Source organism: Gavia stellata, chromosome 10 (assembly GCF_030936135.1).
Source record: "Gavia stellata isolate bGavSte3 chromosome 10, bGavSte3.hap2, whole genome shotgun sequence".
In the NCBI taxonomy this organism is placed as follows: Eukaryota; Metazoa; Chordata; class Aves; order Gaviiformes; family Gaviidae; genus Gavia; species Gavia stellata.
The window spans coordinates 19,757,877-19,784,409 of NC_082603.1; the positions used below are offsets into that span (position 1 = coordinate 19,757,877).

The window sequence follows — 26,533 nt, forward strand, 5'->3', positions numbered from 1 at the left end:
GAAACTCCCCTCCACCCACTGTGCACAGATGCCATACATGACTTCATTTTCAAGTGCTTGCTTGGGATCAAAATGACGCATTGAACCTTGATGCAATTTTCTGCTCATGGGTGAATTTGGTCCCTCGTGCACTTATTTGCACAGTGTGTAAACAAGGTTGTAAAAAGCAGTTCAGAGAACAGCAGACTGAGGAAACCTCCTCAAAAAAAGAACAGCTCAAGTGTATCCTTCAGTCTCAGTATATAACCTGTAGAGCTAGCTAACTACTCCATTTGCCGTACTTAGAGTTTGTCCAGGAACAGGGTTGTCTGCCCATTAGGAATATGTTAACATTTAAGTTGTTATTAAAACTTTATTGGCAGTTGTATTTTGAAAAAAAAAAAAAAAGCAGTCTGCCAAATATGAAGATGCTAGCTAGAGTAATTAGCATTCCTTCTCTCCTGAGCTGATGGGACAGCCTCTGCATGCTTTACCTGAGAAGTTATGCCTTCTTCATTTTGGTAGGCTGCTATAAATTGTGTTTGGTGAAATACATGTAAAGATACACCCTCAGCCTTTGGGAATAGTACTTTGGGTGTGGCTCAAGGACATATAGAATCAACGTATCTGGTTGGCTTTCCTATGCCAGTCACTCAGCCTGGTGTCCGGGAGAGCACTGGTTGCAGCCAGGTGTCTTAATTTACCCAATTGCAGATGCAACATCACCTAGGAAATGGGCAGCCTGATGAGCAATTACTTTCAGTTCTAGTGGAGCTGAGTGATGAAAATGAGTCTTGTCTTTCCCTGACCCATACTGGCAAAGGGAAAGTGAGTAACGTGTGTACTAGGATTGCTGAAATGGAGAGAGCACCCCAAATATCCTGCCTTCAGAGTAGTCATGAGTATGGAGGAATGTGGAAAATGAACAAGAGAGACTGAACAGAATAGGGGTGTGGAACGATCAGATAGCCAAATCCTCTCATCCCTCCCCAATTCCTTTTTGGGATTTTTTTTGTGCCACAAGAGGGTCAGAAGATTTTTTGCCAAAGCCCATGTTAGGTTTTTCCCTCTCCTCATGATGCAGTAAGGTTGTGAATTTTTCAAGTCCTCCTAGAAGGTGGATGGAACGCACTTGTCGCTAAAAGTCCAAAACAACTTTTCCTTCAAGAAGATGAGCTGTTACAGTTTGGGGGACTAATGGGTTGAGTGAACAGCAAGTGAAGACAGATGTTGTGCAGACATGGGTAAACAAAGAAAACTGACTACTGATAGGTAAAGAAAATAGTGGTTGTCATGCTGGGAGGAAGAGTTGAGAGGATTGCCTGCTCCCAAAACCCTGTGTACTGCCAAGAGCTTCTGAAAGCCTTAAAATAAAATAAAAATACATGTTGGACCAGAAACAAAATGCCTGGCCAGAAAAGTTTGGAACAGCCTTTTGGCTTGACGGTGGGTTAACAGGCAGCAAGTCAGCAAGGAATAATTAGTTGATACTTAATCTTTTGCTGTCATTTTTCACATAGCATTTATATGCCCGTAGCTTTCTCAAGACCTGTCATTGTTCGCAGAAATCTGTTTGCAGGATGTGGAGAAATGTGTCTTATTTCTCATCATGCTCTCAAATGATTTTCCTTTTTTTATTAACTTTTAAACAATGTGCTGTTTTAAATCAGAACTGCCAAAATCTTCACAATTTTGCTTGAAATTTGAGAGTCAGTGGCGATACGCTTGAATGTCATTTTTAAATTGACTGTTTTAAGCCAGTGTAAGCTTTTTGTTTTACACTTCAATTTATAGTACTTTGGACAGATCATGTGCATTGTTATTTTTAAATACAAATATATAATTACAAATATTTTAAAATACAAGTACTTGCCAAATATTTCAGGTTAGGATGTGATATTTAGGCACAACCTTAAGTTAGATTATTGGCTATTCTCCTCGGTGCAGTCAGCTGGCCCAGCCAGTGCACAGAAGTGCTGGAGTGGCGTGTCCAGCCTTGGGGTATTATTTGCATGCGTAAGACCTTTGTATTGCCCAGATCTCAGAACCTGTGTTTCTTCTTAGCTTTCACAAGGGCAATACAAGTACAGCTTTCTCCTCCATAACTACATGCAGACCAACCAGGTCCTGGGAAAGTGTGGGGGCTCATTAGCAGATGCATTGTGCTTCGAAGCTCTACTATAACCTGACCTCCGTTATCAGTTTGACAGAAAAAAAAATACAGCCATAGTAAATTAATTGCTCTGAGGCAAAACATGTTGAGAAACTGGCGTACATATGACTTTCTGTAAAGATATGCTTTCTCCATACCTCTGTCTGCGCTGGCTACCAGCCAGGATAATCTTGGCGCATCTGTGAATCTCAAATATGACTAGAAACACTACAAGGTGTGTAATTAATTTTCAAGATGTACAGTGCATTCAGATTGATGCTTTTGGTTCCAATTTATAAACCACTCTCAAGGAAATCTCAGGCTCTTCTCATAATTTACCACTGAAACTAAGCCAACATCTGTCTATTCTATCTTGCTATGAATACATTCAGTAAACAGAGAAGGGGAAGACTGGGAAAGGAGACTTTTTTCCCACTAAAAGAGTGAACATCTATTTGTTTCAGTTGCTCTTTTCTTTTAATATAGCAGAGAATCCTTAACTTTTCTTGGTTACTCCAAATTTTTGTTATGTCACTTAATAACTTTATTTACTTAATATAAGCACAACGTGCATAGTAAAAGTACCCTCAGCTAAATGCTATGGAAAGTGCTGGTCTCTTCTCAGTCAGGCTTAATAGAGCAGTGCAACTGTTAGATACTACTAGTCGTTTTTAATATGGCAGTTCACTGAAACTTAGGTCCAGCCAGTTGTTCCAGTTAGGGGAAAAAAGATGATATCGTATGCTTCTGTGCAATGCTGTTTATGAAAACTACAATGTTCAGTTTCCCCTTGTGCAGAAAATCAGAAAATTTCAGTTAGAGGGACCTTGAAGTCATCTGGTCGTACCTCCTGCTGAGATCAGGGTCAATGTTGAAGTTAGTTCAGGTTGTTGGGTCTTGTCCAGTTGGGCTTTGAAAATCTCCAAGAATGGAGATTACACAATCTCTCTGCCCCCCTGGTCCAGCACTTAGCCACTTCTGCGGTGAGAATGCTTTTCTTTGTATGGAGCTGGAACTTCTTGTGTTGCAGCTTGTGTCTGTTATTCCTCAGCTTTTCTCTGTTTTCCCTATAACCCCAATTCAGGTAATGGACAATTGTAATTAGATTCCCCCAAACCTTCCCATCTCTAGGCCAAGCAAATGTAGCTCCTTCAGCCTTTTCTCATGTAAGGCTTTTTAGCCCCCAACCTTCTTGTCTCTTATTTCCATGATTGTGTTTTGTCTCAATCTCTGCAGTATTTCTGTGTTACCTTTCACAAACACCCAGGCAAGCAGTTTTACCAGTCAATGCCGTAAGTGCTGTCTTGTTTTGCGAACCTACAAGAAGACTGCTGGGGTTGTGTGGTTTAGCTCCTGTTCAAGCCTTTGTAGTGTTTCTGTTTCAGCTGCATCATAAGGGATCTAACAGTGTCTTTATATTCATTCTGAAGGAAGAAGGTATTTATGCCCATCAACTCCAACATGCCAAAATCTGATTTAGGTCATACCAAATTAATTCGGTCATCTTTGACCATTGATTTTACCCTTTAGGAGGAAAGTGGATTTGATTTCTTACCCCAGGTCAGATATGATTTCAGTTTATCAGGAGACTAGATAATTGCATTTCTACCCCTTAGGTGAAGATATTTAGCCAGGTAAAATATGGAGATTCTATAAGGTCCAGGCTAAGGAAAGGGCTGAAGCACAAAGTTCACATAAGACACTAGAGAATCCAACAGTGAAAACACCACTGCCTATTCCACCCTGTAGGAAGATCTTCTGTCCAGACTTATATATGTCAAAGCCAAATCTATAGGATGTAAATCAGCAGGACAGCTGGTTTCTCTGTTGTCTTAATGTCCACTGCTATCTCCTGCTGTGGAGTGCACTCTTAATTCAGTATCTTTTCGGGGTAGCTGCAGCCTTGCATTTGCTGGGAGGACAGATGAGGCAGAAGATGGGAGCGCTGCCCCTTGGGTCCTGAAATTTCTCTTCTTTCCTTGCTCCTCACCACTTCTGCAGAGTTCACCTCATCTCTGGCCCTAACAAGTAAACTGTGTGGAGGGAGAGGAGGAGGCGGCAGCAGCAGCACGCTCTGTTGCATCTCCCCTTGGAAAGATCTTTGTTTTCTTTTAGTCTGACTAGTGTTGGCACAGATACATATAATCGAGGTTGATCCCATGGGGAAAACAATTCCCTTTGAAGCCAGCTCTGTAATGGCACAGGGCCTTGCTTGGCGGGAGGAAAGGTCCCTGGTGGAAGCACAGCAATTCTTCCCAGGTACCAGCTGCATTACCTCTGCAGCACATAGTAGCTACTCAGCAAGGCTTACCTTTGTAGTTTGATTTGAGCCAGTGACTGTCTTCTGGTGCTCTGCTGAGGTGTTACTGTGTTATAAATAGCTTGTCCCTTCTTAAAAGCAAAGCAACCCTCCCCCAAATACGTTAAATTAAACTTTTCTGATAAAGAGGAAAAGCATGGTTTTATTGCAGAAGGTTTTTGCAGAAGAAAAAGTTAAAGTTAAAAAAAAAAAATTATCTGTTCAAAGAGTAGCCAGGATTAGCCAAATAAATAAGGAACTAACAAAGTGTGTTCATTGACTGCTGTGAAAGTTGAAGACAGCAAATGGGGATTTTTCAGTTTCATAAATGAACTAACCTACAATGAGCATTACATGGACCTTTCTACGTGTTTGGTTGGGTTTTTTAAAGATGGAAATTTTGTTATGGCTTTAATTATTTGTTTTATTTATGTGAAAGATTGGTGTACCTTACACTAGAAATTTGATGGCCTTGCTGTGTGCAGTATATATGCTCTGGGAAGTACAGATTTTTTACGATGTTGTGTGTACATTTGTTTATATGGATCTGAATTTATGAGCTTGTAAATGAAGCCAACAGTATGCCTTTGTTTCTTTTTACAGCAATAGATGTTCTTCATCAACTAGGCCTTGTGAAAGATGTTCAACAGCCCTCAGAGACGACAGTGCCCTCAACATCATCTCTGTTACCTCAGGGTGTTCGTCTAACTATATCAGGAGTTCTACTAACTAGTGATGCACATATTGAGTCCCCCACCACTCAAGTCTTGCCGTCAAATCTAGGGCATCAGTTCACCATATTAGTTGGGTTGTACTCTTACAGAGTAAATAATGCTTTTCTTTTCAGTATTAGGAACAAAAGTAGACTGCAGTTTGGTGTCCAGTTGCTACCGAGAAAGGTAGTGGTGTACACTGGAGGGAAGCAGTCTGTGTACTTTGATTATAGTGTTCATAATGAACAATGGCATTCATTTGCCATTGGCATTAGACACAAGACTGTCTCGATATTCGCTGAGTGTGGAAAGAAGTACTATAGCAGGGAAATACTTTCTGAAGTGGAGACGTTTGATTTGGATGGTTTATTTACCCTGGGAAGGATGAACTCTCACTCTGTCAGCTTTGAAGGAGTTATATGTCAGCTAGATATTATTCCCTCTGCAGAAGCCTCTGCAAACTATTGTAAATATGTGAAACAGCAGTGTCGCCAGGCTGAAACGTATCGATCTCTGCTAGGAGCACCACATGTGTCAGATGGGCTGGATGTTTTTTCAAAGATGATGATTGATGAGAAAAAACAGTCAGAAGGCATATCAGCTTATAGAAGGGAAGAAACATCAAACATTTCTGTTATCAGTGTTGCTCAGATTCACTTTCTAACAGAATACTTTGAGTCAAGAAATGTCTCTGCATCAGAGCTTCCAGAGGCCAAACCTCTGTTGCTGGAAGCTTGGCCTGAAACAGAACTCCAGGAGAATGTCAATCTGCCTCTTCATCAGCAGGAGATGAGCAAAAAAAGAAACATCACTAAAACCCCCACAGTATCATATCCAAATACTTCAGATAATACCAGAGAAGATGCAGGCAGACAAAGCGAGCCTTCTCTGATCTCCCCTGTAAAACAGAGTAAAACTAAAAGCAAGGGAAAGGACAAAGCAAAACAGCTTTTAGATGAACCAAGCAAAAAGCAGCAAATCTTCAACGCAACCCTGTACGGTTTACCTGCTGACCTCTCTCTGGATAATCACCTCAATCCAAGGCAGGAAGGTGCATTTGATGCTGATGAGACTTCTCACACAGAAAACAGATATGACATTGGTATTGATAATTATGCTTATGACTATGAAGATCTTGACAAAATGTTTGAAATGGGAAGTGTCAGAGGTCCAAAGGGGGAAACTGGACCTCCTGTAAGTTATCTTTACTACTCTTTTTACTATAATGCAGCAATATACATTTAACAGAGGCGTTGAAAGAAACCTCATGAAGCATGCCATAGCTGTGACTGCAACTTGTCCCAGCTGTACTGTACAAATGTTTGTCTGCCTTAAGTTTGTCTCTTCCCGCATGTAATTTTGGTATAAGTGTTGTCTACTTTTATTTACTGGCAGAATACAAAGACATTCAAGACATTCATGTTCTGGTGAAGTGGTAGGTGACCCAGACTTCTTTAAAATTTGAAATGCAGCCAGATGTTTGTAACTGCTAATTATGGAGACTGCTCACTTAATAAAATTACAGGATAAATTCATACAGTACACAAATGTAGATACTCATCCATGGAAAGAACAACGAGGCTGTTTGGAAGACTGACATAGTTTTCTCAGTTGAGCAATGCTATCAAAATTGTAGAAAGAGACCGGTTGCAGAAACTAGACTGGTAAAACCATTTGTAACCCAAGGTTACAGGATCATGCAAACTTGCATGTAAAATGATTTTTAGAACAGTCTTACAAGATTTTGTGGTATTTCTTCAGTTTGCAGGGTAAGTGATCCCTGAAACAATTGCAAATGCGCAGTATTGCTTTTAATAGAAACCCGTTTATCCTTTCTTATTGTGTGCACAAGGCTCATAAACATTTTAATACATAAAAATGGGAGCAATATATATGAAGCTGCAGACAAGAAAGAATAGCAGTTCCTGCTTAGCCTGGTAAGTATGATAGTTAGTGCTTGTTTGAGTTTTTGATTAAAAATTTTAAACCATAGCATGGAGTAGATAATTCCACTTGCTCATCTTAGGTTTTTTTGGTGTGTGTATGCATTTGTGTGGTTATTACTGGAAAGCAATATAATGTGTTAAGCAGCTCCTAATATATATTTGAATGTGCCCATAAATTTATTGCTTGTATTCTTTCAGCACTGAATTTTTTTTTTTTTTCTTAAGGTAGTCAGCAACTGAAAACCTACTTAAAAGCTCAATTTTTACTCTAAAGAGGATCTGGATGCAAACGGATTGTTACACAATTGAAAAATGTGTAAATAAGTAATTTGCGTTAGTCCAGGGGTGCTCTTGCTTAATCTTTTCTGAATATGAAGTCAGTCTTTTTTTCTCTTTTTGTCCCTTACGATAATATATATGGAGATGTATGACTAACTGTGTAGCTGTCATCAATGTGACGTTCATTTCCATTTTTGGAGCTTAGGACATTTGGTAACTGCTAATGGAAGCTTTTAATTTTACCACATAGCTTGTACATTGTGATTTCAGTCAGTTGCAGCCAAGAAAGTTAAATCCATTCTTTTTTATGTGGCACAGAAATGTCTGCTGATAATGCTGTTGGTTGTTTGCATTAGTAAGAAACTCCAAGGAAATGCTCTGTTATTTTTCTAGACAGACACTGTACATACAGTGTCAAAGATGACAGCTGATTTGGAAAGTTCAAAGATGTCTATATTACCATTTTCTATGCCTCTCTTACAGACTGGGGATGCAGAAGTCTGTCTCATCTAGGAAGGCAGTTAGAGCAGACCTTGCGTTCGGTATAGTCTGTAGCAATGAATATGGTGCATTTGTGCTGAAATGTTTTGCTGGGTCAGGATTTAAATAACATGCCCAAGGTCTTAGAGATCTGTGGCAGAGCTGGGAAGTTAATCTAGACCTTTGTGGGAACTAGGTTGGCTGAAGGGCCAGCAGCACCCACTGAAACAGAGGCAAAACTAAAGCACTGTGTTGCCAGAGAGGTTGATGCCAAAGGGAGAAGAGGCTTCTGCATGGCCTCTTCCACACAAGCTTTTGTAAAGAATTGTGCTCCATGGAGGTCTTGTAGCACAGTACCTGCCACTGTTGTTGGCCTCAGACTTGAAGAGGTGGTCTTGGTTTGCTTTCTCAGTCTAGTAAACCCATGTAGAGAAGACCAGAGATAATCCAGCTTTTATCTGTGTGGCTCTAACAATTTAATACATAAGTACCCCCAGAGTCTTAGCAGTGAGGAGTCTAAAAAAGCAACACTGAGGAACTTGCAATGTTCCCTTGCAGCAAAAAATCCTGATGAGGCATGAACCCCCCTGCCTTTTTTTGTCTTCTTTCATTATGTTGTGGTTGGTTTGAACCTTCTTTCAAGATTTCAACACAGAAATAATGTTCGTTCTATTGGAATTGACAGGCAAGAACTAGCTTTTGTGGTTCTTAAACTCCTCAGCTTCATTTTAGCTTTTAATCATCTACCAGAACTGATTCTTGCCTTGTATAATTAGGCCCCTTGTATTCTGTAATCCCATAGCTGTGGAATTCACCCACCACTGCAAAGCAGGGTTCCAGAATTCAGGCTTTATTTATGGATAGCATATGGAAAATGGCACCTATTTCTTCAAAAGTATTAAGACCCTGATTAAAATTCTAGCAGTTGCAATGACCAAAATCCCCTACAAAAATATAAGGTGAGTTTAAAGTGGAACAGTGTGGTCTCTTGAACCAGTAGTTTAGAGGGAAATCTGCTCCGTTCATCTGATGAACCACTCCTTTTTGTGTTGCAGAGAGTGTTGGCACTGTATAAAGATTAAAAAAATAAATAAATCTGGTGTGTATTTTTAACAGCTTAACTTTCAAATCGATATTCTTCATTGCACAGTCCTAAAGCAGTTTGCAGTAACATGATACATAGTCCCACAATGGTAGAAGGAGAAGTTGATGTAAGCTGAAGAGCTGATTTAGGGTAGTTGCTGGTAGGTAACTGCATCTGCAGGCCTATCCGCACAGGATTTGGCTTCATCTGAGAAATGAGCTAGGAATTAGTTTTCTCTGATGGAAAAGCTTACTGGATTATGAAGACACTCAACCAGGAGGAGAAATAGTAGAAGACCAAAAGGTGGTGTTCCTTAGGCTATCTAGTTGGTAACGAGAGGCAGTCTGGAGATATTGCCAGGAGGAACTGGAAATGCAAGCCCTGCATTAGGCAGAATTGAGTCCTGGATGAGATGCTCTTATTCCAACCAAGAGGTGTGAGGGTAAGAACCCTGAAAGAAGGCAGTGCAGAGATCCTAAATGTGGTGCTAAATAAACAGCAGTAAGGGTAGCACCAGCAGAGATTTCACTCTTAGCTTATTTTTCACTTGAACAAAATTGCTTGCTCAGTCTCTCCCTAGCCACAGGGGATATACTGGGCAGTTAATCACTTCCATGCATTTTAGCTCTGCAGGTAACCCTCATGTCTCCCTACCCAGGCTGAGAAATCTGTCTCAGTATCTGCTGATCCAGATAAAAACTTAAGATTCTTGCTGGTTTATTTGTAGTAGCAAAAAAGATAATGTTAGTCTTTAAATATTTAAACATTTCTTTTAATTCACCTGAAACTGATGCAGTTTCCCTATCTTCAACAATATTGGAAAGCTTTAATCCATAACCCAAAGCCATATATATATATTCCTCTGTTGATGACATTACTTTGGCTGTTGTAGGAATTCTTGACAGAGAAAGGGAAAGACTTCCACAGCTGTAAAGGAAGGAGATTAGTCATACACAAGTGACTGCCTGCACTAGGGCATTTGGAAAGAGAATCGTGCAGGGTTTTTTTATCATTTCCAGGGAAATGCAAATGAAGCAAGAAGAAAAAATAGGTGGACATTCATGTTTGGTAGGATCCTTGTTGCTCAATAATTAAATTAATATTTGCATGAAGTAATATGCTTTAAAAAGGTAGACAAAGCATGCTAGGAGTAGCTAGCAGAATTCCGAGTGATAGAATCAGAATTCCAGATAGTCTAAAACTGATGGGATGAAACTTAGTACAATAGTACAGAAATTAAAAGTATAAATAGAGGATGGGGGAGTGATTGGTTAGGTAGTCAGATGAGGGTGATAGAGTGATGTTATAGTGCACTAGAGAATAAATGCATCTTATCAGTGTGATACTTGATACATTACCAGGAGTGGTGAGTATCAGAGACAGGCTATTTTTCTACTGGCTTGGGTATGCTGAGGCTGCAGTTTGGAGAAGTGTCCTCAGTTTGGGATGACGAGCTTTAAAAAGGATGTAGACAGATTGGAAGGATTGCAGAAGGTTGCAGCAACGGTGGCACAGTTATAGAATATATGATTCTAAACAAAGGTTAAAATAAAAGTATGTTTAGTAATGAAAGTAAGGTACAAATGTTATAGTTCTGCAAAGGTTGAGTTAAAGACACTTTTCTGCCAGTTCACAGAAAGTATGGCAAGACAGAGTAGGAAATTTGAGGTGGAATATAAGGAAAACATAGCTAATCAGAGTGATACCTGCACAACAGAACAAGTGATATTAGTTATCTTAGAAATGGAATTTCCTTTTGTGGAGAGTTTTTTGGAAGAGGTTTGGAGCCTGATGTTTCTATTTATTTCCCTGCTGTATTTCAGGTATATTGGTGATGATCTGCAGAAAGGTTCATGTCTTTTTTTTGTTTTGCTGAAGGACCACCTGCCTTAGGTATTTGATGGATCAAGCATTAAACTCATATGTTTCTTTAATTTAGTCTTTGAAAAAAGTGTTTGAGGTGAGCTGAGGTTGAGTGGTTGAGGTGTAGTCAAATACCTTTTAAAGAGAAACTTCATAGTTATTTTGCAAGAGAAACTTCAGTGAATTTGATTTGAGTATTGAATGACAACAGGATCAGCATATGCCTGTGCAGAAGTTTTAGCTACTTGATGCAGAATTCACTATTGTGCAGCTGAAATCTTAGGGGCTTGTTATATGTAAATGAAATGCTTCCTATTCCCTCTGGTGTAGGGCAAGTTTAAAACGCATGCATCCATAGAAGGGCTTCAGTATCCTAGAAAATGTCTGTGAAAGTTCACCATTACATTCATCCCAATGACCGTTTGAAAGATAGTGAAAATTTCTTGAAGAGTAGCATCTACTTCTGTTGTTTCAGGATTAAGCCATGATTATTTGGAAATGGAGCGTCTCCCCTCAATAGCTAAATGAAATTTTCACAATTCCTAAGGACAGTAAGTTGTAGTACCTTTCTTAAGGTACATATGATCTGTTTTGAGCAAACTGATCTTATTTAATAAAGGAATTTAACATTTGTGTCAGTAATATTTACACAAAGTCACTATTTTTTTTGGTGGTGGCAAACCATGCTAACACTTTTAATTGCTTCACGTTTATTTAATTACTGTTTCCAGTAGTTGGAGGAAAAGATATTCAAACAAATAACTAATTCCTTGGTTTAAGAGAGATTGGCTCACTCTCAGAAGTTGACTTCTGTGGCTTACATGGATGCCTAAGAGGCATAAATAGCTTCCTAGCGAATATAAAACCAGTCATGCTGATTTGAAGTTGTAGTTGCTTTACAGGTTGAAGAAGTACATGGGGTGGAATAACTTCTTACAACTAGTCCGAAAAACATTTCCAGGAAGACTTACGTGTGCTCTACTAAGTGTGCTGTCAGCAGAGATGTTGCTTGAGTTGAAGGGAGGAGTCTAAGCTGGAGGTTAAAGAGTAATGTACTCTGGTTAAGGAGAGTCCTTGTTAATACTTTAATCAAACACCTGGATTGCTGGTGCTAATTGCTGATTGTTGTTGACCAGAGACTTCATCTACAATGGTTGACATTATTTTAGAAAGCCTTGAATCCATCTCTGGCTGATTAGTTCAAAATATGTTTTACTGCTTCTTTCAGGGGTTGCTGAGGGCTTGGTTATGATTAGGTTTTCTTCTTTTTGTGTTTTTTAGATGAAGAGAGATATGTAATTATGAATTAGTGTAATCAAAGTGGGGGGTTGGGTTTTTTGTCATGTGGGGTTTTTTTTGCAAAGGAAGCAGGTACTATTAAAAAAAAGTAAAAAGTCACATAAGGAAAATTGTTCTCACTGCCCTCATTCAATAAATCAGCAGCAAAGATCAGGGATGTTAATAAATACTCACTAAGATTTCTATTAGGAAAATGGGGTGTGGCTATTAATATCTTTTTAAGGAAACGTAGAGAGCATCTGAAATAAGGATAGAGAACTTTGTACCACAAATCGCAAAAGAATGCGCATTAGTTGCAACTATTTTACTTAATAAAAAATATAATATGTTTCCATTTGTAGTCCCAGGATAATTTTCTAAGCAAAATGCATCTCAATTTACAATTTGAGAGGAGAGATTAGGAAGCATAGTACTTCAGCAGTGGCAGAGTTGGAGCTCTCTGTGCCGTTTCAGGTACGTTTTTGAAGAAATATGCCAGGTCAAGAGCTTTCCATGTGTCTGCTACATTTTTTTTGTTATTAAACACAAAGCCTTTTTACTTTAGAAAAGTATGAGGATGCTAGTGAGCATTTATGCCATCAGACTGAATAGCAAACCTCCTATGCTAAATGTATGACATGTTACGGTTTGACTTAAAGACCAGGACTGTTACACAGATTTGTGTCTTCTAAATTACACAGAGAGGGAAGTGCAGGGTATTGGTTTCAGCATGACTCAATGCAGTATGTATAGACATACAAATATTCCCAACTATGAGCAGGCAGTTGCACTACAATTAGACTCCTAACATTATTATGATTAGTTGGAGAGGAAAATAATTTTTTTTTCTTCCTCAGAACAACAGTGTTTCTCCCAGAATTGTCCAAAGTGGTCTGTATTTTGGCGAAATGAGTGTAATTGACTTGACAATGCCTAAAGTCCATAATCAGCACCGTCTTCTCTGCCAGTGACATTATCTTTCTAAGGAAAAAGAAGCATAACTTCTGCAAAACTTTAGGTTTTTAAAAATGCAACTTTTGTCTTCATAAAATAATGCATTGGTTGCTAATAAAATCCCAGGAGGTGTTTGTCTTTTTTTCCCTTCTCTTTTTTTTTCTTTTTCCTTTTTTGCAAAGCCTGCAACTTGGCCATTTCGGCTACCATAGTTGCCCTTCTGATTTCCCTGGTATCCCTGCCAGCTTTCAGCAGTGTTGTTTGGTGATGGGCAGTACGATATTCAGTATCTTGTCTAGTGACTCAGCTGAAAGGCTGTAGTATATACAGAACACAGGATTGCAAGGAAGCCTTGGTGAAAGAGCAAGTTTAATCCCTTCCTGCTATCATCAGCTGAACTCCTTCATGAGGTCTGACTTTCTTGATGCCCATCTTCCCTTGCGGTGGGAGTACTTGGTTTCTGTTAAAGCTGGGACTTGCTGTGCTGGCATTTGGTGGGGAATTTAATTCACCCTTAAGAATAGCCCATGCCTCCTTAGGACTCAAATGTGATAGATGAAATATAATACAAATTAATGCAGATTTTAGTCTAGAGCTCTCATTTGTATTTGAGTACAATGAAGTAGATCCTGGGGTCTTGAATGTGAACAGCAATCACATACAGAAAAGGAAAGGTTTCTATGGTCAAAACAACTAGATGTACAGAGGGTGGTACACTCTAATATAGTGACTAATAATCTAATTTATTTGCAAAAGATACATCTGGCTGTATACTAGCATTTAAAAAAAAAAACAACTGCATTTTCTTTAAAGAGAATGATATTCATTATATACAAGGGCAAACATGCTACCAGTTACTCTTATCAGAAGCTTTTAATAGGAAGCTGAACAATCATTTGTCCATGTTTATTTTCTTCTATTTTATGTATGTGTTTTCTGTGAGCTGGTATCTCATTTTTTTACAGTTACTCCTGACTTTTCTAAAATGTGTTTGGCATGCCATCACACTTATTAAAAAGGCTTAATTATTCTCTGTTCTTTGTTTTGAAATACACTGCACTTGCTGGTTTCTAATCCTTGAACTGATCTCTTCTTTCTTTAATACAAATACACTGAAGTAAAAGTTACTATCTAGATTGTTAGCTCCAATTCCTCTGACATAAGATACTTTCTAAACAGCAATCTGATTTAGAGCCAAATTTAAAACACACGTGCTTGTAGTTTGGGAATTGGTTTTCAAGTTGGGAAGGTCTGCATGAGCAGAAAGTCATCAGTTAGAACTGGTCTGATTCAGAGTTGTGATACTGTTCTTGTATCAGGTTTTAGCCTCAATTGTTTTGATTTTCTATCACCAGGGTCCTCCAGGTCCTCCAGGTTTACCTGGTCCATCAGGGAAGAGAGGTCCTCGGGTGAGTAAAACAGCTATGTTCTTCTGTAGCTCTAGGCAGGTCACTAACAATCAAACTGGAGTTTGCACAATTTTGTTTTTCTCAACTTTATTCATATGCTTGGTGATTATGAAAATGTATGATTCTTAACATTTAGCAGATATGTTGAAGTAAGGCAAAGCAAACAGGTTTTTTTTCTACTGTGAGCCTCCAGCATAGTTAATTCCTCGTATGGGTGCGTGCACAGAGCGCTGTTACATTTGTACCTAGCTTTTTGTTGCTCGCAATATTAACTTCTAGTTTTTTTCCATGCTGCTCCCATTTGCTGCAGTCTAAGGTCATGTTCATTTGTTTTTGGAATGAGGGGGAGTGAGCAATGCATGCCACGGCCACAGAGAAGCAGGCAGTGGATAAAAAAATTAACCACTGCAAGACAGAGGGGAAAAAAAACCACTCTCAAAAACCTGTTTTAGTCTCTTGTGTTACAGCAGCTTGATAAAAGGGGTGATAGGTATCTGAGTGATTTGTGCAAGAAATGAGCTACAGTAGCAAACATTGATTTATTTTGTGTGACTGAGTGCACCCCAACATGAGCAGGGACAGCAGCCTTGCCCTGTGCCAGGGGACAGAGCACAGGCTTTGCCACAGTGAACAGAAACCTGCACCCTAGCCGTCAAGAGCATGGGAGAAGCCTGTGCCACTGCAAGGACTAGTTGATGGAGTGCAAGAAGGTAAATCTGTGTTTGCACAATTGTGTAGTAAAAAAAATATAAAAAAATAATGCTTGAGGAGTCCCTGAGGTCATGGTTGATTTGGGGGGGATTTAGGGGAAGGGCAGCTGGAGGGAACAGGTAAGGATTTATTGTGTAGATGATTTTGGTCCATGGTATTTGGGAATGTAAGTGGTTATGGCTGGAGTGCACTCATCTAGGCAAATCGCAAGTGGGAGATAAGGGAGTAGTTTATATGAAGTCTCAGCAGACGTGTGGGAGGAGTTTTGACTCAGCCTTTGAGGAACGTTTAAACAAGCTTCTGCTCAATAGTGTGTTGAACATCATGTGCTTTGCTGGCTTTCAAAACTTGGTCTGACTGGGTAGGAAAGTGCACTGGTCAAAGGGGCCGAAACCCAAACATGCTTTAGAGCAGTTGGAGACAAGGGAGTGGATGAGACACATTTAAAAGTATGAAATGAAAACTATTCCTTCAAATCCATATCTTCCTGACTTCTTGGGTCCTTTTTTCGAATTACCATTCTATGTAAGAGTTGACAATTCTTACAACACAGATTTTCATGTTGCATAGTGCCTCTGCTGAGGATACGTCTGGCATCAGAGGCAGGATCCCACATAACCAAGTAGGTCCTCACAAGTGGGAAGTTGTCTTTGGTTTAGAGGAGGCTGCCCATATGTTTAAAGCCATGTCTGTTGGTGAGATCTCTCTTGCTCAGTTGTTGTTTGTTTGGGTTTGGTTTTTTTCTGCAGGTCTTTTTTACAGGTATAGAGTACTTAGGAGCATAGTGCTTTACCATGTGAGTTTTCTGGATTAATTATTGAATAGAACATGCTTTCCAATGTGAAGAGACAGCTTAGAATAGGGTGCCTGGAAAAATATGGAAATGGCTGAGATTAATATTTACCAGTAGTGCTGAGTTTAAAATACATATTTATATGGGCCAAGAAAGTCTATAAAACTATTTGATAAAGGAAATAAATGTTTTTGAAATGTCAGTGCTCTTTAGTTTGTACAACACTGATAAATTCAAGCAAGTACAGCTAGTGAAGATACATGGTATGATAGAGGAGTTTTTTGAGCCAAAAAGCACGTAAAACCTTGTTGATGCAAAGTTTATGTCCGCATCTACCAGTCTGCCTGTGACTTCTGTCTTCCTTCACATGAGCTGCCATTTGTGATCCTGAAATGTGACTCGAGGTGTCAAAGGGAAGCAGCAGAGTGCAGAGCCACATCCTGACAGATTCACATGGGTTGGACACTTTGGGCATGGTATCAATGCTTGATCAATGGTTAGAGATTTCCATTAAAAACTGATTTTGATCTCTGTAATTCTATGGTAGAGAAGTCCACATCTGACAGTTAAGGTTTTCTAAGTGTCTTGGCTTGTTATGAGTTTCTCAATCATGGTATTTCAGCCATTTCAGAATTAGTCAGTGATGAGATGAAGTTCCCCTGATGCCTCTCATTTCATGAGGATACTTTTGCACCTCTGTGGTGCAGTACTATGCCCCAAGACGATAATAATGCAAGCAGCAAAAGCTAGGAGCCGCTTCAGCACTGCAGCTATGTTGGCACTTTCTATTTGTTTCCTTTCTTCTAAATCCCTAACAGTGCCTCCGAAGTTGCCAATGTACAAATTAATCTCTCAAACAGCACATGAGATTAGTATTTCTGTGTAGTTATGTCAACATTGTCATTAGTGAGAGGGAGCACTTAACAGATATACCTTGCAGTAATACTGCAAGGTATAACCAGTAAATTCAGTCTCATGTGAGAGAAAGACAAACACTGAGTTTATCTGTTGTAAGACCACTGAATATATGAGAAAGTTGAAAAGGATTCTTGTTATTTTTGGTATTTGCATTAATTGTTTGGGTGGAATTTTGGCTTTAGCGAATCCAACAAAAGCTTTGTTGCTGACTTACCAGGGATAGGTTTTTACCAGTTTGGTCCTTCAGTGTTTGGAAGATGAATAGCTGCTGACAGCCGTTGCAAAATATTTTCCCTAATGAGCAGTTTGTCAGGGAGTGAGGATTGCTGAGTGTATTGCAGGAACAGACACTCATCCTGGAAGGTGTAGACAGTCCTGATAGCCTATTCTGTTCCTGGAATAGTTTAAGTCTAACTCTTTTAGTAACAAGCCCATTTTCTACACTGGCTGTGGGAGAATCGGGTAGGTGAAGAGTTTTTAATCTGTGATTTGTTTAGAGAAGGTGGAATACATTGCTTTGACTCATCTTTTAAGTCAGTGAGAACTGATCCACTTCCTTCTCTTTGCAGGGTATAGCTGGGTACCCCAGAATGTGATTTTTCTGATTTTTACCCCATGCCTCCAGGTTTTGTAGCTGGAAAGAAACATTGCAGTGACTGTGTGCCAAATACCCGTTAAGAATTACTTGGGAAGACAATAGAAATTGAGATTTTTAAAAGAAAGGGAAGTACTCAACTTCACTTCTAACTTTTTAGGAAGATGTGCATGTCTTATTTCTTGAGAATCCTTTGAAAATCCCAAGCAGTGCTTCTAAAAGCAACAATGATGCAGTAAAATGATTCTCTGCAAACTGTTCACACTTACTCAGTGGAGTACTGAATAATCCCACTCGTTTTGTTTTGTTTTGTTTTTTTTAATAGGGTATTCCAGGACCACATGGTAATCCAGGTTTGCCAGGATTGCCAGGTCCAAAGGTGAGTTAATTTGTCCATGTTGCCATGTAAATACATGAACTTCTCAATGACTTTTTGGAAGCCCCAGAACTGTTTCCTATAATAGAAGCAATTGGCGTTCTTTGGTTTACAGATGGAGACTGTTACTAGAAACATATTTTAATTAAATGTAATCAATCAAATTAAACTTCAAATCAAAACAAAATAGCAGTTTATTCAGGGGGAAAAAAAATCTTGTGTGTACAGAATGATGAGCTGGAAACTGTTATCCATGCAAGTAGTCTGTACTTCCCAAAAGAGTTCCTGTAAATCAGCTCGGCCTTTTTGATAAACTGGAATTTAAGTGAGAATAAATATTTAATTGCTGTAACCTTTTGCCTTGTTTTTTGTTTTGTTTTGTTGTTTTAAAAAAGGAAGAAAAATAGACTGTAATTTTCTATAAATTCCCCTTTTTTTTGTCAGTGACCAACCTTTGATATTTAAATATTCTAATATTTCAGACATTATCACTTGATTAATATGCTAGAATAATTTTCTGAAGATTCATGGATGTGATATTTGAAACCAAAGAAAAATTCTAGGCTGGAATCTGAAATATAATCCTTCAAACCTGTGTAACATAGGCCCTTTAAATAGGTTTGACAGATTTGTGCAGTTGCAGAATGCCTTCAACTCATATTTAGTTTGAACAATTTGATAGATATGTTAGGAAAAAAACAGCAGCAACAATGATTTGTTTTAGTATGATTCCTAATGGCAGGAATCTGACCTGTCATGACAGATGTTAAAAACTGCTTTAGGACATAAAAAAAAAATTAATAAAGCTTTCAGTGTCAAACACTGTAAAACCAAGTGACTCTATTTTGTGTGTGTGCTTTTGTTGTTATCTAGCTCTATAGGAACAGTTAAACATAGAGATTCATAATTAATTTTTACAATATTTATGCTGGCTGTATAACAGAAAAATGGCTAGGAAAATAATTGTAACCAATTACTCCTAGGATTTGTTTTATAATGTATTTTCCCTCTCCACTGGGTCATAATTCTGATCAGTTCTGTAACGATCTCCATGATTTTAAGAACAAGAGGAATTGTATGTGTGTGTATGTACCTATTTATATATACACAAAAATATATATGTATATATTACTAGGTGCTTAGCAATCTCTTTCATTTCTGCTAGACTATAAATTATCCTTTCAGTACAAGTATCTTCTGAAACACTTTTCTTTTAAATAAAAATTAGCCAGGTGCTCAGCAAGTTTTGACTATGAAGATCCAGTTGACCCACACTGACTATGTAAGCTGAAATGAAACAGACTTTTGTTTGATCTTAAAACATCACAGACGAGTTGCAACAATTTTCTGGCAGTAACTTAATGAAGAATTTTATTCTGCCTTTGAGATGCATGAGTTTTTCCCTCCTATGCTGAAGCACATCCTTCATGCACTTGCTTTTGAAGCATGGAACAACATTAGCTAATACCCTGACAGTATAGTATCCAGCCCTGAGCTTGTGCTAGCAGTTCCAACCAATAGTGGACATCATCGGCATTTAATTCCTGATAAAGAGTTGGTAGGTGTTTGTAAAGTCATTTAAAAGTATTAATGAGGTTTGGCTGTATTCCTGGCTCTCTGAAAAATGGATTAGTTAAGAAAATCTGGTTTGTGGATTCTGGTACTGTTCTAACTACTCTGTAATGTTACATAGATTAAATAATGAAGTGCTTTATTTTATCCTCACATCTTGACCTGTGGTTACTTGTTGTTAATCCACAACTGGCTACGGGTTAGTTATCAGAGGCCTCTGACTTAACTAACCAAGAGCTGATCACAATTTTATTACACCTCGCAGTTTAATATGCCTGCGTTGAAAAATGGAAGCAGAAAACAGATTGGAGTTGTTTACGGAATATAACTATTTACCTTCCAAAATGTAAATCAGCTGGAAAATACTTGCATAACTCCTGCCATGCTGAAGAACTGTGTTCTCTGTGACCTGACACATCAATTTAACAGAACAGATTCATTTTGCCATATTTCCAGTCTTCATTATTCAACAAGCTTAGTTTCTCAAGTGGCCTCACATGTACAAATCTTAACTTCAGAGGGAAGGATAACCCCTGATCTGCAGTACCGTAGGCAAGAGGAGGATCAGGTCCCGTAGCATTTCAGGTGAAAGCCCTGTATGTTGCAGGTCTAAATGGCTGACCGTCAGGGAGCCTCACGCTGCTTGTCTTGTACGTCCCTCTGGGCATCCAGCGTAGCCCCTGAGAGTAGGATTGTGCCGGCAATGTCTAAACAGCTGTTTTTCCCAACTTTAGCTCTCTTTCAGCAAAGGGCGTGTGTCATCTTTAATCTAGCACTGCTGTGGGATAACAGTAATAGTAATATTTATTTCCTTGGTGCATAAAACATATTTTTGAGTGAGAAGAGTAGATCTTGATGCTTGTGAGAAACACCCAGTGTTACTCTACAGATCTGAAATCAAGAGCACCGGTGTGGGCTGTGCCATTTATATGAACAAGTCAATGAAATGTTACGGTGCCTTTTGCATGTAGCTTTTAGTATGCATTAGGCCGGGGGTACCCCATTTCCTCCTCAGTTACTTTATTTTCAGTTATTAGTGCATGCATGTGGTTTCAGTCCATGGCTCTTGGAACTCTCCAGGTGACCGCTCGGTCAGCGTGAAGCAGTTCACCCAGGCCTGTCTCAGATGTACCGTTTGCTGGTGACTCCTGTTTTAATGGCAGTGAATTTGACTCTGAGGGGTGTGGGTTTGTGGTGGCAGAGCTGCCTGCAGCCAACAGCTCTGCAGGGCCGGCTGCCAGGCCTGGCTGGGCCTCCCGCGGCTCCCCGCCCAGGCAGGCCCCAGGCCTCTGTGGTGTGCGGGCCTGCAGTGCCTGGCGCTCCGTGGGGCGGCGGGATTTGACATGGGAGAGATCAGTGGGGCAGCGTCCTTCCCCTCTCTGCAGCCTAGTCTTGGATGCGGACAGTAATGCCTGGTCAAGAACGATGAGCTGTCTCATCTGCTAGGAAGTAATTCATAATTGAACAGAGGCCTTTGCTGCATGTTTACAGCTCTGTCCTTCCCAGCCAAGATGGCTGTGCTGCGTGGGGCAGGTACTGAGCGTGAAGAAGCCTGGATAAGATTATAATCACTGCAGTACTACAGCCCAATAATCTTGCACAGTGTTCCAGGGATAAATGGTGTCCTGAATTGGTGGAGACATGGGGAGAGCGTTTCACCTGGGGCCTCTGCTGTAATCCTGCTTGGATTTACCAATAAAATCTGCTTATCAACAGTTTTTGTGACATTATGAAATTTGGAAAATGTAAATCTCATTTCAGCGTGAACTTCACTATTATATTTTTTTGTAGTTCTTTACTAAAAAAGTTATAAGAAAAAAAATCTGTACTAACAAGTGCATTTTATATGAACATTTCCCCTCCTCTTGGTATAACAGTTAAAAATACTTGTTTCCACATATGTTATTAAAAACTCTCTTCCCTGACGATATTAATGAGCTTAATTTCTCTGCGTCAGGGCCTTAAAGGAGACCCAGGATTCTCTCCCGGACAGGCAAAACGTGGAGAAAAGGTAATATTTTCTTAATTATTGAAGAATGTTTTCTCTGTCCCATTCTTTTGTTGAAGTCTTGTTTAACATTCAGACAAGTTATAACAGCACAATGCTTTGTATTTACTGTGACAGTAGTGTATTTTGACACTCAATTATGTGAGACTGACCTGTGCAGACACAGGTGATGTAACGAACCAAAGACAAATAAAAAATCATATTCAAAGCTGAAACTTATATATTTGATTTCATTTATAAAAATAATTAAAAAATAATAAAAGGAAAGTACTTTTAGAACAATGAAATTGAATTCTGTCCACACTGATATAACAAAGTACAGATTCCAGTTTTCCTTAGTACCTTGCATTGGTCCAGAAAGTTGTGTAAGACAGGCAAAATTTGGTGATGATGAGTGCACACATTATTGCATGTTGTGTTGTATTTAACCACTTTTTTAAGGGTCTTGATGCTAAGATTTGTCCTTTCACTTCAGAGGCTTTTCCTGTTAGTTCCTCCTAAGCCGCTTTAGCCAAACTAGTGGTTGCGCTCTCTGCCCAAAATATTCAAGTATAAATATTTGAAATGGTTCTTCATAGAAATTGTGGGCTTGAAAGCTTGTGATTATTTCATTTTTAGTTTGCAAATCTACTGACTATGTATGAAACTTTAAAATCAATGTGATAATACTAAAAATGTAATTGCATGTTTGCATTCTAATATGTTAGCCTATGCTGTATCTTTTAGAATATCTTGTGTTTATGCTAAGTTTTATTAGGAACATTTGCTAGTAATTCAATTGTGGAACATTTGTGCTAAGTAGAAAACACTGTAGGAGTCCAGCAGCACTCTCCTTAATGAAGCAAACATTAGCAAAGAACTATTATTTACTAGCTGCTGATGTGTACATAAAATAACATCTTTTTTAATGCATACATTCTGTCAAACTCTAAAATTCACAAATACATATTTTCAATGTTAAAGGGCTGCTGAGCAGCACAGACACAGAAATGTGTCTGTTGATGCACTGATAAGAAATTGAAGTGCAGCTTTTGTAGAAGTAGCAACATTATTTTAATCTAATCAGCTTTTGCTTTTGGCAATCTAATCATATTGTTGTGAGCTATACGCATCTACCTGAAACTCCAGGTATATTCTTTGGTATGAGCCCAAGCTGCCACAGAACAGTCTAAAGGCCACCCATGTATATGTATGACCTACACCTAAATACATGTAGAATGCATCTATAATACAAAAATATGGGACTGATATGAATTTTTATAGTTCTCAATATTTTGGGTTCCTATTTTTTCACCCAAGTCAAATTTGCTCACCCTAAGTAATGGACTTGAATTTAATTTGATGCAACTCACTTCAGGATCTGTTCCTTGACTCGTTGTATTTGAATTTGGGCACTAATCCTGAAAGAGTGAGTCTCTTCGCTGTCAGTCCTGAACAAGGAAAAAAGAACTGGAACAACCTTCCCTCCTCCCCCAGCTTCAATAACCATAAGAAAAGGCATTGTTTTCCATCTCCCTAGCATTTGAGATGCTCTCATTCACATATACCATCATGTAGTTGCAAAGTGTAAAGAACTTGAATGAGAATAGCCATATGCCACCATAACACCTTTGTCTATATGCATCTTTCATGTTGTCTTTTACACAGATTAGATTTACACCATGTTTTATGCAGCACATACCATAATGGTGTCCTTATTCCTGGTTGAGGTTTGTTGGCATAACAGCAACACAAATAATAAACAGTAATATTTAAATATATATATTAATTTGAGGTGAAACCACTCAATCCTGAGGGAAGGGTTGCCTCAAGAATTGTATAGCTTCTTCACCCTCATTTTTCTTGGCTAAAAGTAAATGTTGTGAGGTTGTGAACTAAGTCTGTTCCAGACGTGATTTGGCCATGTTGTATGATGCAGGAGCATGCACATTGTACCAGGTGGTTGCAACTGAGGACTGTTGCCTTTTCAATTTTCTTCCTCTAAAAAAAAAAATACAAAAATCTATGCCCAATAAAACAACATTAGCTACTTCTTCATACCAAATGTCCAAGAATGCAGAAAAGATATGAAGTACTACATGTCTACAGGCCTGTGTCATGTTCCAGTGAAACATAGTGATTCTGGATGTTTTTGTTGTACAGGGTGATCCAGGCCCCATAGGTTTTCCAGGCCCACCTGGGATCAAAGGCCAGAAGGTAAGATTCTGTTTCCATTTTCATGTAAACCACACGCCCCCCTCCTTGCTCAAATCAATAGTCATCAGGTGGATGTCTGGTGGTCAAGAGGCGATAGAAAGGCTTTATGCCTGCTGTTGGTTCTGTGACTATCTACTGTGTCAGGCGCCAGGGCCAGCAGTGCAAAACCTTCCCTTGCAACTAAAACACGTGAGATCATGGCAGCAAAATGTAAATCACAGCTGCTTAGGTTGGTGTTCTTCAAAAGGTGTGGCATGCCTCTGCTCGAACAGAATAGGTACGAGGGAAGATAGGCTTGCCTGTGAGATACAGCCATTTTAAAATCAATTGTATTCAATTTTCAGTAATAGTTTTTTCATTTCTTTTTCTGTATTGTATATTTTATAGTATAGAAAAAGCTCCATGGGATCATGTGCTGAGTAATTCTGTACTGAATTATTTGGTTTTTTCTAAATGTGTGCCAGAATTGCTGAAATAGAGCTCAGGTGGAATAAGTTCCAATTTCGGATGCTACATAACATGGTATTTTTAAATATGAGAAATGTCAGGTGCTACACACTGCATTTAAGAAATATATCCAAATTATGGCAGTCCTATGTATACAGAAAAGCGTAAGACAGACAGGTGGTTTTGGGAAGGGAACATGAAGGATGTCAATAGAGGAAATGAGACAACCTTAAGAAAATTAGCCCAGAAGATTGAGAGAGTCAGTACAGTTTATGTGGAAGGAGAGGTTACCTGACATAAGTCCAGTAGGCTGCTCTGATTAGTCAGATGGTGACAACCAGGTGAGGTGGCAAAAATCAGCAAGAAAGTTGGGGGGAAAGTACTATTAAACACTGTCTTTGCAGAAGATAGTTTGATGTTGCAAGTGTAATATAAAAATATGGAGAACAGATATCACAGCAGAATTTTGAAGTAGTATGTAACACTAAAGGCAGCTGTAAAGTGTCTATCAAAAGGATGGAATGAATTGTTACAAAGGTAGACCCTGGTATTTTTGGCCTTACTGTTTGACATACAAAGAAGGAATATTAATTAAATGCTTGCCTGCTATTGAAATTAAAGAAAAATGGCATTGCAAGAAAATTTATATTCAATTTTATAAGATGGCTTCATTCAACATGGTCTTGATCTTAGCATGCATTACACTATTTTTTAAAATAGTCATTCATTTCTAGAATTGACCAAAACATAGTAAAAATGTGACCAGAAAAGGAAGCTATCACTGAATTAGCCCCAGGAGGAGTGTGGAAATTTATTTTGCCAAACATGTGGCCCACAGTTCTATGAACTGAGAAAATGTATAGCTGTGACAAGAATTTGCACACTCGCTGTTGAGAGTTAACCTACAAGCCTGGACACTGATAGCTTTTGTCACTGCTGATCTTGGGCGACCTTGAGATTCCCCAAGTATTGTGCTTTCTTATTTCATCAGATTTATAGTTTTGCTCAGAAAACAAAGTAGTTCTTGTTTTCAAGCTTTTTAGAAGGGAAGCAGCTGTCACTTGTTCTGGATTATGAGACTGACATTTGGGGACAAGGAAATTAAAATCTTATGGCCATCATGCTCTCTTCCCGCCACAAGAATTCACTCCTTATCTGAGGGTTAGAGACTTTGTGGAGAATCGTGCTCACTTGATTGCTGGAAATTTTACTCTCTGTTTCCATGTTGTACACATCAAACACTAACTAGAACCATGTTTAAGATAACTTCTGCCTGACCCATATTGTAAGAATATCAGCTTTTGAACAGCACTACACCTGTAAACAGTTAAAAGTATATCACGCTCATTTTTTTAATGACAAGCCCACAATTTATTGTGTTTTAAATAATTGATCTTTAGTTGCTGCTTTTCAATATACATAAACAGGTAAACATGCTGTCAGCGCATTGTGATCTTGGAGATTATTTTCAAAGGAATGTGAGCACAAGTAGCTGTGAAGTAAATCAGCTACAAGAAAAACTACAGAAAAATCATGTACTTCCATTTTTGTTTTGTACCCCAGTATGACTGGGGAATTGCTATAATACTGAATAAATAACATATTTCCAATATTCTTTCTCATCCAGGTAAAAAGGAAGATAAAATCCTACACATGAGTTAATGGTGTCCTAAATGCTATTTGATTTTGACAGTCAGCTTGTGTTAACTGAGTAGTTTCTAACCAGTAAGATATTTGACAGCAAATAAAAAAATCTAATGTTATTCCAGATATTTTTAATAGTGTCATACAAATCTATGTTCGTTTCATGGCAATTACTTTTTGTCACATTGACTTTTGTCAGTGTTTTCCTGAAAGACCTAGAAATTTGAGGGTCATCTTTATGGAATTAGTTATCCATTTCCCATTAACTGGAGTGGTGGCTTTGGAGACCTGAAGTAGAGGGTGTGCTGCATGCAATGCCTGATGCCCTCCACTGGGCGCTATTGCCCTGCTCCAGGGCGGCTGTGGAGGAAGCTGCATTTAACAAGTTTTCTGATCAGAATTTGCCTGGTTCTGAACTTCCTGTGCAACATTATTTGGTGCTTATACAAAAACGTGTGTTCTGGAAGTTTGAGGCAAGTGTGCATATTGTTTTCACTTTTTTTGACAAGAATGACTTTGAGGAGCCATATTCCATGTGCCTTTGGTTCTATTTTTCTGAATAACTGAGATCGTGTTGGGAGAGTTTATTGGAAAGATTCATTTTACCCAAAAAAAAAAGAATTTTGAAGCCCTCAATGCAATAGAAAAGCACTAGTAAACTACTGTTTTGGATTAGAACTACTAAAATGATGTGTTTCTTTTTATAAGGCTGAGAATCTACACTTTTTTTAGTGAGATAGTAAAACAAACGTATGTTAATAATCAGGACTCTGAGAACAGATTATTGTGATTGACTTTATTTTTCATTACACGCCATGTGTCGGAGTATGCATCCTT

General features: G+C 38.7%; 1 protein-coding gene across 1 annotated transcript in view; it reads left to right on the forward strand.

Moving 5' to 3' along the window:
• The window catches only part of COL24A1 (collagen type XXIV alpha 1 chain), a 173,356-nt gene that overhangs the window by 25,914 nt on the left and 120,909 nt on the right, over nucleotides 1–26,533 (forward strand). The window contains exons 7-11 of the mRNA XM_059822180.1: nucleotides 5,034–6,337; nucleotides 14,383–14,436; nucleotides 17,779–17,832; nucleotides 21,359–21,412; nucleotides 23,552–23,605. Of these exons, the coding sequence (XP_059678163.1) occupies nucleotides 5,034–6,337; nucleotides 14,383–14,436; nucleotides 17,779–17,832; nucleotides 21,359–21,412; nucleotides 23,552–23,605 (1,520 nt within the window). The remainder of the gene's footprint in view (nucleotides 1–5,033; nucleotides 6,338–14,382; nucleotides 14,437–17,778; nucleotides 17,833–21,358; nucleotides 21,413–23,551; nucleotides 23,606–26,533) is intronic.